Below are 19,063 nucleotides of genomic sequence, written 5' to 3' on the forward strand. Positions count from 1 at the left end.
GAGTGCAACTCTAACAGCACTCAAAAAAACTTGACACTATCCAGGCCAAACTAGCCTCCTTGATTAAGACCCAATCCAGCATCACTCCCTTCATCACCCAATGTCCATTGTGCACCGTCTACATGACACATTGCAGTAACTTACCAAGGCTCTTTTGACATCATCTTCCAAACTATAAATCTACCACCTGACACGGTCAGCAGACACCTGAGAATATCAGCAACTGCAGGTTCTTCTCTAAACCCCTCACCATCCTGACTTGGATCTATATCACTGTTCCTGGATCAAAATACTGGAACTCCCTTTCTAACACCAGTGTGGGTACCTCTATACCCCAAGGACTGTGGAGATTCAAGCAGGCTGATCTCCAGGGCAGTCGAGGATAAACAATAAGTACTAGTTGAGCAAGCATTGCCCACATTCCATGAATAAATTTTAAAAAAAGCATGGATTGCTCAAAAACTACTGAAATGTTTTGGCCAAAATTACTAATTTCCAGCAATCATCAGACAACAGGAATAAAAATAGAGGAAAGCTATCTGCTGACATAATGCAGAGTCCTGACATTCGAAGTGCTGGAGTCAATTTAGGTACTGAGCTTTAGTCTCAAGATGAGCCTTTGGAGTCATTTGTTTGGTGGCAGCTGCTGGACATGCGGCACAGCATACATGGTGATGTGGCAGAGCTTCCAGAGGATTGCACACTTTCATGAACAGTGGAGAAGTCAATCCAGGCTGCAAGCACTGTCATCACCTACTCCTCAGAATGTGCGGATTCTCTCTCGAAACTTGCAACTGCCATGGATAGCTACATCCAGCAACTTCTTGCTGGAATCGTGGGAATGCATTTTGACACATTTCATTGCCCTGTATCTGATCTCTGTGCCCATAGGAAAGGTGAGAGGCTGACGAGGAGCTTGCAGTTGAATCCAAGCTCTGGTTCTTCTCGGAAAAACTGCTAAGGCCAAATGGACCTCATGGTAGCAAATAAACAGCTGCTGTCATCATTAGGGGTCATATCAAATGATGTTCCTATGGGGAAAGCCTTCTCTCTGCCATTGACACCAATGCCTCTGAATACTGTAGCGACAGGGTAGACTCCTGCCACAATGCATATGATCTCTCAGCATGTGGGGGTCCTCACAGCCTCAGGTGACTAGAGAATGCCCAATGAAGACATCCAAATAAGGGGGCCTTGGGCAGCAGTCTATCGCCAGCATAGCTGGTGGTGAGAAGAGGTATCACACTTCAAGAAAACAGAGTGTTTGGCTTCATAAGGATGATTGTGTAGTGCTGATGGTTCTAAAATTATGTCTAATTAGGTACTGTTAGCTGCACTTGGTGTTGGTGTTCTGTGTGTGCGACATCATAGTTGTGATTTAGATTGGTTAAATATTATAACTGGAGTCGTAGTCATGTGAGCCTCTCATTTGATCCCTCAAGACTGGACCCCTCATAAGAGGCCTTAATGTTAAGCATGCAAAAGCGTGAATGTGGCAAAGACGCTCGTGGAGTGGATTACACGTTACTGGATAAACCTTTGCATTATTAGAGACTCACATGACTGGCATCCAATATCTCCTGTAGCTCGAGGGTATGGCAACATCCTCATGTTCATACTCTATCTTGTCAGAAACATGAATTATTCTACCATATCTACTCTACCAGGACCTCCCCTCTTTGGAATAACAGGTTGTGTAACATACTGCAGACAGTGACCAGTGACACATGAGCAGATGGGTACTGAAGTGTGCCACCTGAACAGTTCAGACATCTTAACGTCTTTTTGAGGGCCGTGGGGCAACTGAGGTTCTCTGTGTACCCTTTCTCAGACTCTTCATGTATCTTTTTCTCAGTCTCTCACTGATTTAGGAAAGGTGATCCATCTTGAGCCATCCTCATCTCCCAAAAATCAAACATACAAATTTTCAAGTGTGCCAAACGTCATTCATATCTGGGATGCCAAAGTGAATACAAAACATGGCAGTTTCCAGGATACTATGGATACATCTTTATGATCCTTTGCTAAGATCATAGACAAGCTGCACATTGATCAAAATGGAAGATTTTTCTGTTCACAAAGGCCCCTATCTTCCTTGATGGTGCTTTGACTATGACCGTTTGGACCTTTGGGAATCCAGAGGTAGAAAAGTCTCTGGCTCTATTTGCTTGACTGGCATTATCTGCACTGAATATTTCTACACAACTTTGGAAAATTTCATATCTTGTACAAAATACTTTGTTTTTCATGTGCATCTACTGAAAAAGGGTATAGAAAACCTGGCATTGCAGGACATTGTGGTGCTTAATTTCTTGTTTCAATTTTTAAAAATAGTGGGTGAGTTGTTGAACATGGTGTCCCTGAATTCTGTATTATCAGAGCATTAGGATTGTTGGCAAAATGGCATCATGCTGATTTTCACTAAATTTGAGGCAGTACACCTGATTTAAAAGACTAAGTTTCATCCCAAGGCTTTTTTTCAGAGGAAAAGAGAGTCATATGGACAATATTAATTTGTTTTCCAATAGTCAGGGAAGCAACTTGACAGAGGGCTTCACACAGAATTCAGAGCCCATCCTTTTTAGCATGCAGGTAATGGCCAACACCATAACTCCAAACTTCACTTGACAAAGCAGCAGCACTCCGAAAGCATGTGATTTTAAATAAACCTGTTGGTCTATAACCTGGTGTTGTGTGACTTCTGACTTTGTCTATATCAGTCCAACATCAGCACCTCCATATCACAACTCCATAACAGTACGCACGACCCAATGTAGTGTCTAAGGGTGGATGTCTTCTACGGCACTGCAGCCAAAAGGAACCCAAAGTCTGGGCGTTGTAGTAGCAGATTAGAATGAAGTTAAGGACCTTCATGGATAAAACACAGAGGCTAAGTAGCAGCAGTGGAGGGAGGGACTAAGCCTTCATAACCCAGCTACCCAAACTTTTAAAGCATATCTGATCCATTTGTGGGAGAATCTGAAAATTATGCAGATATTTCACAACCTACTGAATTGGAATGAGGAGCTGTCAGAGAATAAAATGTGACTGCTAAAATCAGTTTGCACCTGGGACATTCTGCTGCAAGTATGATATGATACTGCAGATGACCAGTTGAAGGATAAGTTGTTGGCTTGAGACTTTCTCTCCTTCCCTTTCTCCACTTTTCTGATATACCCTTGCTTGTAAAGGAGGCAGTATTTCATTTGGTTACACAAAATGCTGTGATCTTGGGTGAGTTTCTCCCAGGGCACAAAGCCAACATCAAAATTCTGAAGTGAAGCCTTCAAAGTATCCTTGGAGAATTCCCTTTGACTGTAATTATGTACCCCGCTCCCCCCCTCCATTCAAATTCTGTATAGAAGATTTGCTTTGGTAAGCGAGGTTAGGCATTTAAACTCAATGATCAGTTCAACTCAGTTGTGACTGTTATAAAGACCACCTCTCTTTCTTTTTTGCTTTTTTAAATTGTGGGTTGAAATTAGAAAAAAAAACAATTTTAAAACAAGCGACTGCACAGATTGTTGTATTGTTTGAAAGTATGTAGTTTGAAAATCTTTGTGAACACATTTTGCGTAGCTGTGTGTTAGTTGCAGATGAATTGGAGCCAGAAGGTTGTATATAAGTGGAGCTTTGGTTGACAAGTAGTGGATTGGCTTGTGGACTCGATACCAGTTATAAATGTCAAAGGTCCTCTGCCTGCCATAAATTATTTGGGTACTGGGATAGGCCAGATAAACACCTGGCATATATGGCGAGGAAAAAAAGCCAATAGACCTCCCACTCAATCTATCACATCTATCAGTGAGGGTGCTGGGACTCTTACATGTGACTCCTACTTGTGACTCCAAAAAGATTAACATGGCTGTTAGGAAATTTTACTCTGAGTTGTTTTGGTCAGAGGGCTGTGAGGACAGGTTGGCAAAGGTGGAGTACTTGTTTAAGAACCTGGATCTTCCAGGTGTGATTCCAGAGCAGATGTCCTTTTTGAGTGTTCCCTTGACAGTGCAACAGATGCAGGAGGCAGAAAGACAGCTTCAAAATGGTAAGGCACCTGGCTCAGGTGGCCTTCAGAGTGAACTTTATAAGGAATTTATGAATATGTTGGCCAGGCCAATGCTGGACATGTATAATTATTCGTACAGTCAGGACTGCTTCCTGCCCTCTCCGAGAGAAGCTGATATATCTCTCATTCTCAAGAGAGGGAAGGCGCGGAGGACTATGCTTCATATAGGCCCATTTCGCTGCTAAACTTGGATTTAAAAATTTTATCTCATACTCCCATGTTGAGATTGGAGAAGGTGTTGCCCTTTATTGTGAAGGCAGACCAGACAGGTTTTATTATGAGCCGTAGATCGTCTAATAACATTAGAACAGCACTGAACTGGTCAAGGTAGATCTGGTGTCTCTTCTCCTGGGCCTAACAAATTTGCCAATACTCTAGGTGTAGTCTGACTAAGACCCTGCACAATTGCAACAACACATCTCTGCTCCTACACCTGAAACCTCTTACTATGAAGGCCAAAATACCATTTATATTCTTCAATGCCTGCTGCACCTGCATGCTTACTTTCAGTGACTGGTGTATAAAGATTCATGGATTCATGGCACATCCCCCTTTCCCAATCTATCATTCAGATAGTAATCTGCCTTTCTGTTTTTGCTATCAAAGCGGATTATCCGCATTATACTTAAGCTGCCATGCATTTTCCTCTGCGTTCAACTTGTCCAAATCACACTGAAGCATCTCTGCATCTTCTTTGCTGCTCAACCTATCATCTGCAAACCACATTTTACATTTAGTTCCCTCACCTAAATCATTCATATAGATTGTAAATAGCTGGGATCCAAGCACCAAATCTAGTGGTCACCCACGAGTCACTGCTTGCTACTTGGCAAATTTCATAAAATTTCCCTTCCTACTTTTTGATTCTGGTCTGCCAACCACCACTACCTACCCATATCAGTACACAACACCCAATCACCTGTACTTTATTTTTACATAATAATCTTTTATTGAGATCTTATCAATCACCTTCTGAAAGTCTAAGTAAATCACATCCACTGCCTCCGTCTGATCAATTCTACTAGTTACATCCTTAAAAAAGTCCAGTAGGCTTGTCAGGCATGATTTCCATTTTGTAAATCCATGATAATGGAGTCAGATCCTGTGATTGTTTGCTCAGTGCTCTGGTAGAAGCCTATAAAATTCCATCAGGGCTAGACAGGGTAACTGAAAAAGGATATTTTCTATGTTTCTATTTCTTTCCAGATATGCATGTTTGTTGCATTCATGAATTGAATGAAAACTTAAAACTATCACAGAACTCTAAATAATGCAAAATAAGGCAAACGGGATGACTTGCAAGGAGATTGCCAGGGTTAGAGCATTTGAGCTACATGGAGGGGCTGAACAGGCTGGGGTTGTTTTCCCTGGAGCATCGGAGGCTGAGGGGTGACCTTACAGGGGCTTACAAAATCCTGAAGGGCATGGATAGGATAAATAGACAAAATCTTTTCCCTGGGGTCGGCGAGTTCAGAACTAGAGGGCATTGGTTTAGGGTGACAGGGGAAAGATATGAAAGAGACCGAAGAGGCAACTTTTTCACCCAGAGGGTGGTAAGTGTATGGAATGAGCTGCCAGAGGAAGTGGTGGAGGCTGGCACAATTGCAACATTCAAGAGGCATTTGGATGGGTATATGAATAGGAAGCGTTTGGAGGGATATGGTCCGGGTGATGGCAGGTGGGTCTAGATTGGGTTGGAATATCTGGTCGGCGTGGATGAGTTGGACCGAAGGGTCTGTTTCCACGCTGTACATCTCAAAGACTCTATGACTTTCAGAAAGGTCAATTCATAAAAAAAAATCACTGAGGAAGGCTAAGACTTCCAGTTAAAAGCAGTTGTGCAGTTTAGTTCTTCCAAAGACTAAGTTGCAGTGTGTTTTAAAAAAAATTAGAAGAACACCTATTGTTTAACTTCTCATAAATAGCCCTGCTAGTCACCAGTGAACAATTTATTTTCATTTATGAAGGTAAGCAGCCCTTTTATCCCTTATTGTCAACCTGAAGCCATGGGTTATTTTAAGCTTTAGAACTGGTTGAATGGAAGTTTTAAATGCTGAATTCATTTTAATGGAGCCTTTGTTATTCTTTAGGTAAAATACTTAGCAGATTTTATAAAACTTCCCTTCATACTGAGCCACAGTTTTCTGTAAAATTTCAATTGAGTTTGCTCATAAGCGCCTTCCCTACTGTGCTGGCATGACATTTCTGTTCTGCACAGACTTCTCCAGGGCCTCCAAAGTGAGCTTGACAAATTATACTCTACATTCATTCCATTGCAAAATGGAATGAAACTGCCAGCAATAACTTCACTTTTGACTCATACCAGCTGTCAGAAATAGATGAGATGTTCATCCTCTGTTTAGGCTGGATTTAAATTTTGTTTCCAAAAGCAAAAGGGTAGTGCTAATGCATTGTTTCACTCAGTCTGCCTCAGTCATGCTAAGTACTAATGAAGGTCTGCCTTAGTCGCTGCTGAGAAGTGTAATTTATGTCTTATTCCTTACAAATTTATCTTCAATGAAACATGCAGAGAAGTCAAACTTCACAAAAATTGGAAGAAATATACAAGTCCCTTACACTTATACTATTCTGCAAGAAGCACATAATAAAGTGCGTAGCTCTGTAATGGATCCAAGAGCGAGAAACAGGTTAGTCTGAGCATCAGGGATTTAACTTAGGCAGCCTTGGAATAACACAGCTGTTGGAAAATTGCCATTGTATCATTGTAAAAATCATCAGCAAATAACATCCTGTTGAAGTTGGGAGCTGTGTTATTATATTGTCTGCTTTCATAAATTGACTTTTTATGCAAAAATACCTTGAATATAGAAGTGAAAGATGCATACAAATTCCACGTAAAGCAACAACTTTGCAAAAGCTTTGAACACACTGACTGGGGGCTGACAAAGTTTACGTAAACATCTGGAGAACCAAAGGTAAACAGCAAAATCAAAATAGCAACTGTTTTATGACTTTAGATTTTAGTGACAGTGTATAGAAATCTGTATTGCTTTCTCTCACTATTTTCCCTCTCTTCTCCTTTACACTTTCCTAGCAATTCTAGCCAGATGTACAACAATGCAGACTGCAACAGGTTACCTGAAGGTGAAAGTGCAGGATAGCAGCTCAGGGTAAAGGAGTTTACTTGGATTTTGCACTCCATATTTTCTATGCTGATCTGACATGAATTATTGAAAATAGTTTATGTTAAAAATAAGATGTCCTGACTAGTCTTTGGCTGTCAATGTACACCATCAATGGCATGCTCATTTATCCTATTGTTGTTTTTGGAACCTTGCTACATGGAATATAGTTGTTACATTTGCAAACATAATCATAGTGACAATAGTTTAAAAAGTATTTAATGGATTGTCAGAAACTAAGTTCTGAGGATGTGAAAAGTGATATAACAAAAACAAGATCTTTCTTTCATAATGCAAGTTGCAACGACCATGGAGAGACTTCTACAATATTTGAAGAATACCTTTTAGATCTGTTGATAATCCCTTCCTAATAGCATTGTGGGTCTAAGACAGCACAGGACTGCAGCATTCGAAGAAGGCAGCTCACCACTACCTTCTCAAGTGCAACTAGAGAGAGGCAATAAATGCTGGCCAGGCAAAAAAGACCAATGTCCTGTGAGGGAATTAAAAAAAGTCTATGTAACCGAGATGGGAGGGGTGCTCTGTCTTTCTTGAACACTGTTGCTCCATTAAATCCAACATCAATTTAATTATTTTAACCAATTCCAACGTGACCAATCATATACTCTCTCTATATTGGACTTGCATTAAAACAGATTTACCTAGTTTTGTTAAGAAACACCAACTACTGATTTATCAGAAAACAAATTTTATTCCATAAAAATTTTGAAGTTTGTTATCTGAAAATATAAATGCTTAGCATTCTTGATAATCCAAAAACCACATATACACCATAAAGAAATAGATTTCTCACAGTAGAGTTTTAACTTACACTCTTATGTCCAATAGACATAGCTGTTGAAAGTAATGAGTATAAGGTTTGACATGTTCTGATGGCTACCAGTCTGACATTCTGACACACAAAGTTGGATGCCATTAAACAAATACAATTGCTTCCAGGGATCTTTACAGATGCAATTGTTCAGAAAATATGAACTAACTCTTTCAGAGGCTTCTCATGCATGATCAGCTGAATTAGGGTTCCTGGTGCTGTATTATACCCACAGGAAAAGGTTATTTTCCAGGAACAGGAGAGCTGAGCTGGGATGCTTCACTCCTTGAGTGAGCTTTCCTTAACTACTCCTACAAAACAATATCCAATGCAGATGGTCTACAGTAAATAAACAGCAATTACAAGAAATGTATCTACCAAGAAATATGTTGTTTAAAAAGAAGTTCCAATGTCCTTTAACCATTTCTCAGCTGCTTCTTTGGTCACTCTCCTTCCATCATCAGGTTATAAAAGGATATGTTCCATGATGATTCTAGAGGTCAATTCCATTCATAACTCTTTAGCCAATGAAGTATTCTTTGTCAGCATGCAGCAAGACCGGGACAACATTCTGAAATGGACTGATGAGTGGCAAGTAACAGCGCACCTCAGAAATGCCAGTCAATGGCCATCCGCAAGGAAAAAAATCTAACTAACTACCCTTAACATTTAATAGTATCATTGCTGACTACATCACCAATTTCCTGACAGAGACTGTACCAAAAAAAACTTAACTGCACCTGCCATCTAATACTGTTGGTACAAGAGCAGGTCAAAGGCTGGGTATGTCTATGGCAACAAATTACCCCTTAATTCCCCAAAGCATGTGAACATCTGTGAGGAACAAGTTAGATGTGTGGTGGAAGACACCTGCTTGGATGAGAGCAGCTCCAAAAAGACTCAAGGAGGATTGCATACAGTCCAAAGCAGCTTGATTGTTTGGCACCCCAACCACCCCTTAAACATTCACTCCTACCATCACAAGAATGTTATGGCTGCACTGTATATCATTTATGACATGTATATTATGTATATCCATAGGGAGGTAGCGGCCTAGTGGACTTATCACTGGACTGTTAATCCAGAGATCCAGGTTCGAATTCCACCATGGCAGATAGTGGAATTTGAATTCAATAAATATCTGCAATTAAGTGTCTAACAAAGACCACTAATTCATTGTCAGAAAAACTCATCTGGTTCACTATTGTCCTTTAGGGAAGGAAACTGCCATGCTTACTTGGATTGGCCTATATGTGACTCCAGGCCACAATAATGTGGTTAACTCAAAATAGCCCTCTGGGTAATCAGGGATAGACAATAAATGCTGACCCAACCAGCAACACCTTCATCCCATGAATGAAGAAAAAAACAAAACTTACAAAAAGACATGAAGCTACACACCAAGCTTTGTCTGACAACACCTTCCTAAGCCACAACTTGCATTACCTGCAAAAACATGTGCAATTGACATTGCCTCCTGCAAGTTCCCCTCCAAACTACACATTACCCTGACTTGGAAATAAAGTTTAATTCCTTTATTGTTGCAAGGTTTGAATCCAGTAAGTGGGAATACCTTTGTTACACAGACTGCGGTGATTCATGCCTGTGGCTCACAACTTGCTTTCAAAGGACAGTTAGGCACGAGTAATAAATAACAAATTTGTCAGTTATGTCCTTATCCCATGGTAAACTGAAAAAAAAAGCAATATATATATAGCACCTTTAATTGACTATAGCAGGAAACCGGAGCCCCCAAGTGAAATCCATGCAGACGTGGGGAGAACATACAAACTCCACACAGTCATCCAAGGCTGGAATCAAATTTGGATCTTTGGTGCTGTGAGGCAGTAATGTTAATCACTGAGTCACCGTGCTGTCAGATATCTCAGCAGATCGCAGGATGTTAAAGAAATAGATAGGTTCAAGTTCAAAGATGAAGTTTCAAACAAAGATAATAAGTTTAAAACGGAGGCACTGCAGGGTAAAGCACCAATGTGGGTCTATAAGTATAGAGATAAACTAGATTGAATGTAAGTTAGGATATTGGTTGCAGAGTTCTGTATGGCCTCAAGTTAATGGACGCTGGGAGGTCAGGAGAGCATTAGAGTAATCAAGGCTAAGGGACATCTAAAAAAGATCATTACCTTTGATCTGGCAATCTGCATTCAGACAATATGAGATTTGTAAGAAGCAAAAAATAGGCCATCATTTCCATTGAGTCCTATCTTTTTTTCATTAAACCTCAATTTCACTTAAAATTATCCACCTACCAGCAAGATATCCAGTTGTCTTCTAAATTAATTAAACATTTAACATAATTAGATTTTTCAAGTAACTTGTCGGTATGTAATGCATTGACATAAATAGAATGATAAGATTTGTTTCTTCCTCCCAACTTTCTAATTAACTTGTATTAGTCATGGAATTGTAACAATTCAGCAAATATCTCGATGCAAAACATGTAGTCTGTATACAGAAAGAATTAGTTGATCCTTTGGGGATTTGCTTTGTACCATCAGAATCCTGGAACTCCTCTCACAGGTCAACAGTGTAATCAAATCCATCAATTTACCATGACATGGTGAATAGCAAAAAGGGTTTGGTGCTTGAGGCAGAGAAAAGAACAGACACCTCTCAACAGAGATGTTCTTCATGTATAGATTAACAAAAAGTATCATTTGGACAGCCCAGTCATATCATGCTCAAAAGCATCTTAAATGTGTGATATTGTTCTGTGTAATTTGTTACATAATTTAACTGAATCTTCAGCGATGCTTTAAAGACTAAGATATACCTTTCACTTGAAATTTAAAAAATAATTTAAACAACTGAATATTCAGTGTTATTGCCTTTTATCCCAACCCTATGCTTAACAGAAAATAAACTGACCAAACATTTGACAGGACTATATCAGCAATTTTGCTGTCATTCACAAACTTAACCATGCCTCCTAAATTCTCATTCAAAATGTCAGATGAAGCAAGATGGCACTGAAGAATGTTCCAGCAGCAGTGGCATGATTCCAGACATGACTAATCCAGGGTACGTGGAGGCAGTGGCATTCTGGCTATAGTGGCGTGTCGGGGTCAGGCACCTAAGTGTTCACAGATTTTGAATGAACTTTATGATTTTGTTTTTCTGGTGGCGAGGACTCATGGCGGAGGCAGGGGAGTGTTCTGGATGATTCCTTTTCTTTTTGGTGTTTCTTTTATTTCTGCTTCTCTTTTTAATCTTGTCTTTTAAATATTAGGATGGCACCAGATAATGGCGACTTTGTACACTTTTCACTGTACTCGAGTATGCATGACAATTAAAAAAAACTAAATCCAAATCAAATTGTTAATATAAAAATGACAAACTAGTGAATCCAGCACTGATCCCATACAGGACGCTGATCAGGCTGCTTTGAGTGTTGTGTAGAGTTCTGATCATCCTGCTATAGGAAGGATATTATTAAATTGGAAACAGAGCAGAAAAGATTTACAGAATGTTATTGGGAGTGGAGGGTTAGAGCTGAGAGGCTGGATAAACTGGGACATTTTTCACTGGAGTGTTGGAGGTTGAGTGGTGAACTTATAGAAGTTTATAAAATCATGATGGGCACAGACAAGGTGAATAGTAAAGATCTTTTCTCTAGCGTAGAGGAATTCAAAATTAGAAGTCATAATTTCAAGGTGAGAGGAGAAAGATTTAAAATGGACCTGAAGGGTAGCTTTTTCACAGAGTAGTTTGCATGTGGAATGAACTGCTAGAGGAAGTGGTGGATGCAGGTACAGTTACAACATTTAAAAGACATTTGGATAAGTTCATGAATAGGAAACGTGTACAGGGATATGGGCTAAATGCAGGCGAATGGAACTAGCTTAGTTTGGGAAACCTGGTTGGCATGGACGAATTGGACCAAAGTGTCTGTTTCCGTGCTGTATGTGTCTGAGTCTCAGTCTGAGGTGTGGTTTAAATTTTGTTGCAAGCTGCTTTATATGTTCACTTTGCTTACAGTTATTCAGAGAAATTTTGTGGGCTTATCAGGGAAAATTTCCACCAATTTAGCAGCTCTTCCAGTGCCCTGTGCCATGGATCTATGGCATTTGAGAGCCAATTAGTTCAAAATCTGCACTGAGGCACGCAGACTAAAAAGCAGGAAGTTAAATATGAAAACAGGAGAGATAAATGAAGCTAAAATCATAGTAAACGAGGATTGGGAATATAGGACACACATATAGAATTAAGGGGCATTTACAAAGGAGAAAACTAAAAAAGTAATTGTTTTAAATTTGCATCATTGGTTGTGCATATGCGTAGAAAATTAATTTTTCAAGGGCACAGAGATTGCTCAGCAAGAATTAACATTATTGAACTACAGTATGAATAATGGATTTACTCTTGACTGCACTGCTTTATCTGCTTTTGGTGTGAGACGAGTGAATAATTACCCTAAATTTCTGCCAATGAAGTGTGTTCCGTTCAGTCAATTGAAAAAGACTGCAACAGCAAAGTTTCTGAAAGAGAAGGTTTTGTTGCACACAATTCAGTGAAGCTATCAGTGCTTGCCGTTTTTGCCATGTAAAATTGACAGTGTCTATGGTTTCCAAGCATGTGCAGTTAAATGTAGAAATCATAGTTATAGCAATGATTTCTACATTTAACTGCACATGCTTGGAAACCATAGACAGTCAATTTTACATGGCAAAAACGGCAAGCACCAATGGCTTCACTGAATTGTGTGCAACAAAACCTGAGCTCATTTGGTAGAATCTAATCACATGTTGGAACCTGCAAAATAAATTAATACTGAATGAATTATAACTTTGAACAGCCAGTTTGAAACATGGTCTTACTTACATAGTGGCGCCAAATAGGATTCAAGGACTAGATTATTCATGTGCTTGAAAGTAGGGAGAGATCAAAATTATAAATACATTTTTATAGGGAATTCCATACCTATCGAAAATTGTTTTGAAATTCAGCTTAATTGATTCTTTTGCAGCCTAGCTTTTCACCCCTAATTTAGCAATATGCTTTGAACATAATCAATAGACTAGACATATTTTAGTTTAAAATCCATGAATTCCACAAGTACTCTCATGACAGCAAAATAACCCCATTTGCTTTATCCCACTGAAAACTCAAGATAAAAGACAGCAGTCTTTTCATAAAACTTATTACTAATGGTTATTTAGCTTTCAGCATCAGCAGTAACAAGTCCCATTAGACCTTTCTTTGTTCTATGCTTTCTTGCGCATGTGACATGTGAAACATTGAATTTTACACAGCTAGCATTCCTGGCTGCTTTTCTTTACCACAGCTGAGTGGTCGCCAGTAGGATGACCCACAATGCTAAAGCCTATCGCGACCTCTAAAACTGCGTTCAGTGCATTTCAAATATTTGTGCTAACAAAGGGAATCACCAGCCCAGAAAATGAACCAGCTTGTTATCCCAAGATGCTTCAATATCATTATAAATTAGAGCTTGTCAGATGCCAAAGATAACTTTAAATTTGAAGTTCACTATGGCTGGTTTCAAATGAATGAGATTTCAGTGTGGATGGGTTTCAATTGTTTCTATATAAACTAAAAGATGAGTTTCAGTTGGAATAGTATGATGACAAAGGAACTCTTGTAATATTCAACTAATGCTTAAATATAAAACCAAAATCCATTTTTGTGCAAGTGCACAATTGTACAAAAGAATTGCAAATCATTAAATTTGCACCGTAATTTGTTTTTGCAAAATTTACACTGAGCAAAAATATTCAGTTAAACTGGAGTGTTTCTGCTAAATAATTTTAACACCAGTTCAGTATGTAGATGACCATTAAAAAAAACCTGACAGATTCATATAATTAAAATTCACGTCCATTCTGTTGAATGTCAGCATCTGACAGTCTATTATCATAGTCTCCAGAAATAGCTGGATACCTACTCTTAATTTCAGGAATAACCACACCCAAATTCTAATTAATAATAAATTACAATTATGAATAGGATTGAGAGACCTCTTGATTTAGTTATTAGTTCAGCAAAGCATCTGATATCAGAGTTTGCAGGCAGAAAGAAAATGACAAAAAGATTAAGTGGAAGTACTACATGGATTATTATATTTTCAATAGTTTACTTATGTTATTACAAAATGGAACATTTTTAATGAATGGCAATCCTTGAACAAACTAAATGCTTTTATTTACTATAATGTGAATGTGGGAAGTTGGGAAAATACATTGGCCCCAAATTTGCATCAGCAGCACCTATTTCCTTGTCACCTCTAAAATGTGCCAAAGGCGTGTATATATTTGGTGCTGCAACACCAGTTGGGTGAGGACATTGGTGATGCACATGTTGTATCTGCCAGAAACATGGGGAGTAGGTTTCTTGTGTCAATCAGTGTACTGAATCGATGCCAGCCATGTCGTTTCAAAGTTCAATGATCCTGCTATGGCATTCAGTAACAGGTTAATTGCCAATTGCTTTTAATGGTTTTTGATGTGATTCTAGAAGTATTGGTGGTAACAGAGTTTATTTGCTTTTAAATTCTGCAAGGGTGGCATGTGCTGAGTATCGTAGTTCTGGCCTCAATGACTCTCACAATCCCCTTGTTGCCACCCTTGGTTTCATTTACTTGCATTCCTTCTTGGCCTATGATATGACAGAAATGAGCTGAGGTGAAATAGACAGGAAGTCATTGTGCCTAGAATGTTCAAGGATCAGTTTTCCTATCCTTGTGAGGAATAGTATGTTGATTCTACTTTATCATTCAATGAGATCATGGTAAATCCTGGATTTCAATGCCATTCTCCTGCCCGTTCCCCATATCTCTTCCTTTACTGACAGATCAAATTCTGTCCATCTCATTCTTAAATCAAGTCAACAAGGCAGCATCTACAATCCTTTGGGGTGGAAAATTTCAAAAATTCACACAATCTTTTGAGTTAAGAAATTTTCCTTATTGGAATCATAAATGATTAACCCCTTATCCTGAGATTGTGCCTCCATGTTCTAGATTTCCCAGCCAGTTGAAATAACCTCTCAGTATCTACTCTGTCAAGCCCCTTTATAGTCTTTTGTGTTTTAATGAAATCACCTCTGATTCCTCTAAAACGTGGAGAACATAGGCTGATTTAATTGGGTCTATCATCGTAGGATAACCGTCACATCCCATGAATGAACCAATCTAATGAACTGTTGCAACCAACAGAAGTACGTCCTTTCTTAAATATGGAGACTAAATTTGCATGGAGCACTACAGGTTTAGTTGAGTGCATAATTGTAGCAAGACACGTTTATTCCCACACCCTAATCCACTTGCAATAAAAGCTATTTTCCTTCCTAAGTCCTTGATGTATTTGCTTGCTAACTTTGAGTTACTTGTATGAATACCCACATCAAAAGTTTCAAAATGAATTCCTTTGAAAAACTATTTTTTCTATTCTTACAACTAAAATAAATAATTTTCTGCACAATATATTCCATCTGCCATCTTGTTACCAACTCATTTAATCTGTCTCATTCTCTTTACAGCCTCTCTGTGTTTCCTCACAACTTACATTTGCATCTAATTTTTTATGATCAGCAAATGTGGATACATCGTATCTTTCTCTTTGCCTAAATCATTAGAATGGAGTATAAATAGTTCAGGACCCAACACTGATCTTCGGAACTGCCCACTAATCACAGTGCTCTGTTTCACTGAGAAGGCCCTCACTGAAAGTGGCCAGTTGCAACCTATCGAGCAGGTTGAGGACAACATTGCCAGTGACTGAGAGGCTATTAGAGGTATATAAATTCAAATGTCTAAGTCTCGCAGGTTGGAACAGGTGATAATTGCAATGTCTCTCAGTTTGTTAGCTACTGTTCCATGAGGAAGGTACTGAGATGCTGTATTGTAAGAAAGTCAAATAAATTTTATTCTGTCTTATCAGAGAGAAATGGGTGAAGCAAGCACTTGACTTTTCAAGAATCGTAGGTTTTCTCATATAGAGGTATGACAGATTACACACTTATGGTTATGTGAGTGCCCCTTGATAGCTGTGAAATGTGATTGAAAAGAAAGGGATTCTGCTTCCCAGATGTGTAGCTAATGGTACTCGTGTGGCATATTACAAAAGTTACTGTAAGGTATCCTGACAGCAGTCACAATGCCCTCATTCTGTAGCAGTCCTCTGCAAATCTGTGTTTGAACCACGATGACACACCAGAAAAAAAACAAGGGTTATTCTCTGAGCATAGGGTTTATGACACTAATGTGATGTGAAAAGCACACACAAACTAAAATGGCTCTGCTACATTAAACATGATTGAGTAGCCCAGCAGAGGGCTTAAGCAACTCTGGAGTACTCAGGAGTACTTGGCAGAGTGCTGTATGTTGCACAACGTTGCCATTATAAAGACATAGCCCTTTTCACCAGCTACACAGTGACCAATATTCTTTCTTTTGGGAGTAGGGGCAGAGGAGGACAAAGAGTTGGAAAGGAAGAAGCAATCAGCAGAGACCGGACTCTCTGTAATCAACTCATTTGAGTGTAGCTCAAATGAATACAAGCCCAATTCCTCATCCACAAAGTCTCACATCATGCTTTTTCTCTTGTTAATTACCATCAACAACATCTCCCTTGCCATAATTATAAAAGCAAAGCCATTATAAAACTAACATTCCAAAGCAATTGATGAATCGAACACTGCAATGTTGCATACATCATTAATTAATCATCTTTGATTATTCCTTTAGTGTGTCTTTATGTATCTGACTCACTGTTTCTGTGCAGTGTTACTTTATTTCATATAGTAATAATTTAGAGTCACAGAGATGTATAACATGGAAACAGACCCTTCAGTCCAACCCATCCATACTGACCAGACATCCCAACCAATCTCGTCCTACCTGCCAGCACCCGGCCCATATTCTTCCAAACCCTTCCTATTCATATACTCGTCCAGATGCCTTTTAAATGTTGCAATTGTACTAGCCTTCACCACTTCCTCTGGCAGCTTATTCCATACACACCACCCTCTGTGTGAAAATATTGCCCCTTAGATCTCTTTTATATCTTTCTCCTCTCACCCTAAACCTATGCCGTCTAATTCTCCACTCCCCCACCCCAGGGAAGACTTTGTCTATTTATCCTATCCATCCCCCTCATGATTTTATAAACCTCTATAAAGTCACCCCTCAGCCTTCGACACTCCAAGGGAAGTAGTCCCAGCCTATTGAACTTCTCCCTTTACCTCAACTCAGCAACATCCTTGTAAATTTTTTCTGAACCCTTTCAAGTTTCACAACATCCACTTAAAACCAAAATGCTAACATTTTAATATTCATCCTTAAAGGTCATCAATCTCAGGGAATGTTCTAAACTGGCAGAATATGCTTTAAAATGTACTTTCAACTGTATGAAAATAAGGAAGAGAAACAGGAGTAGGTCATTCAGCCCTTCAAGGCCCAGTATGGCATTTAACAAAATCCTGGCCGCTCTGCTTCAACACCATTTTCCTGCATTATCCTTCTCTAGTACACAGAAATCTATCGGTCTCAGTCATGAACATATCTGAGGACTGAGCCTTGACAGCTCCCTGGGGCACAGAATTCCAAAGATTTGCCACCCACTGAGTGAAGAAACTACTCTTTGTCTCAGCGCTAAATTGTCATTCCCTTTATTTTGAGATCACAACCAAGGAAACAGCCTTCTGCATCTAACCTGTAAGAATTTTGTATGTTTGAATGAGATTAGCTTTCATTCATCCCAGAGTGCCTTCTGTCAACATTTTGTCCCCAGAAATTAGAAACTACATGTTCAAATATTTTCGAACACCTTTCGAGTCTCAACATTTCAAGACTTTCTCTCACAAGCTTCCAAAAGGAGTCTCAACATTATGAGGGGGCGGTCTCATTTTTAATATTTCATTTGATTTCTGTCAAATTAACGTTATTTCTCTAAAATAGCTTTGAAAGAACCCAATTAAACATTTTCAAGGCAAATGCAAGTGTGTTAACCATGAGATTTAAAATAGTTGTAAACCAATTAACATTTCTGAACCTTACCTACAATGTAGTATGCCTTTCCGTATCATCACCTATAGAGAATCTAATTGCTGTATCACAACTTGAGCGAATTGCAAGTGAAAAAAAAAACCAAATGACAAACCGGATCCTTTATCAATCAAAGAAACAGCAACTATGAAGAATGATGATATCCACATGTTATGCAAACAAAAGCCAGAAATGTTTACGCAGCAGTTTCTCAAATAAATTACATTTGTGGAAGGCTCAATTGTTGTATTATAGATGAAGAAATAGATATTCTGAGTTGGGATCCTGCAGAAATAAGTTGAAGGGAGATGATGACTTACCGATGTAGAATGTGCTCCGAGCTTGACCTCTTTCTTTTGGCGAATGATGTTCTGCAACTGAAATCAGATTACAGGTTTCAATATTTTAAAATGTCACAGTATTTTTCAAAATTGTTAAACAATTTAAACTGCATGCAGAGGCTATATTCATAAGCAGGTTAAAAATTACTGCCAACTTAGTAATTAGATGTACGGTAATGTACATAGAGGGCTACCATTTAAATATTCACATTAGGGAAAGAGAATGGAATCTGTGTCTGCAGTACAGTTGAAGTTACTGCATTGCTTTTACACTATTTTAGTATTCTGTTCAATTGTTTGAGGAGACAGTTCTGCTTTTGAAGAGACACACTGTTTGATTAAAAGCATTACATTCAGTTGAGTAAAGGATAATAGGGATAATAAACTATCTTGATTCAGGTCTCTTTAAAACTTCACAAAATATTTGCAGTCGAATATTATTTCAAAAGAATGGAGTCTGGCAAAGTGTCAACCTTCTACACTTATTTGCAACTGAATCCTTAAAAGAAACTTTGAACATTTGAGAAGAAATAAACTAATTTTATGAAAATTTTTAAAAAAATCTATTAAACATAATGTTATCGAATTATAGGCCTAAAGTAAGTACTTAAGTCTTGATAGTAAACTAACATTATGGAAAGAAAAAAATCATAGGGAGGG

The 19,063-nt window shown here is 38.7% G+C and overlaps 1 protein-coding gene across 1 annotated transcript in view; it reads right to left on the bottom strand.

The window, feature by feature from the left end:
• The window catches only part of micu2 (mitochondrial calcium uptake 2), a 452,585-nt gene that overhangs the window by 60,680 nt on the left and 372,842 nt on the right, over nt 1–19,063 (bottom strand). The window contains exon 8 of the mRNA XM_060826722.1: nt 18,383–18,439. Within this exon, the coding sequence (XP_060682705.1) occupies nt 18,383–18,439 (57 nt within the window). The remainder of the gene's footprint in view (nt 1–18,382; nt 18,440–19,063) is intronic.

The sequence above is a fragment of the Hemiscyllium ocellatum genome, chromosome 6 (assembly GCF_020745735.1).
Source record: "Hemiscyllium ocellatum isolate sHemOce1 chromosome 6, sHemOce1.pat.X.cur, whole genome shotgun sequence".
NCBI lineage: Eukaryota > Metazoa > Chordata > Chondrichthyes > Orectolobiformes > Hemiscylliidae > Hemiscyllium > Hemiscyllium ocellatum.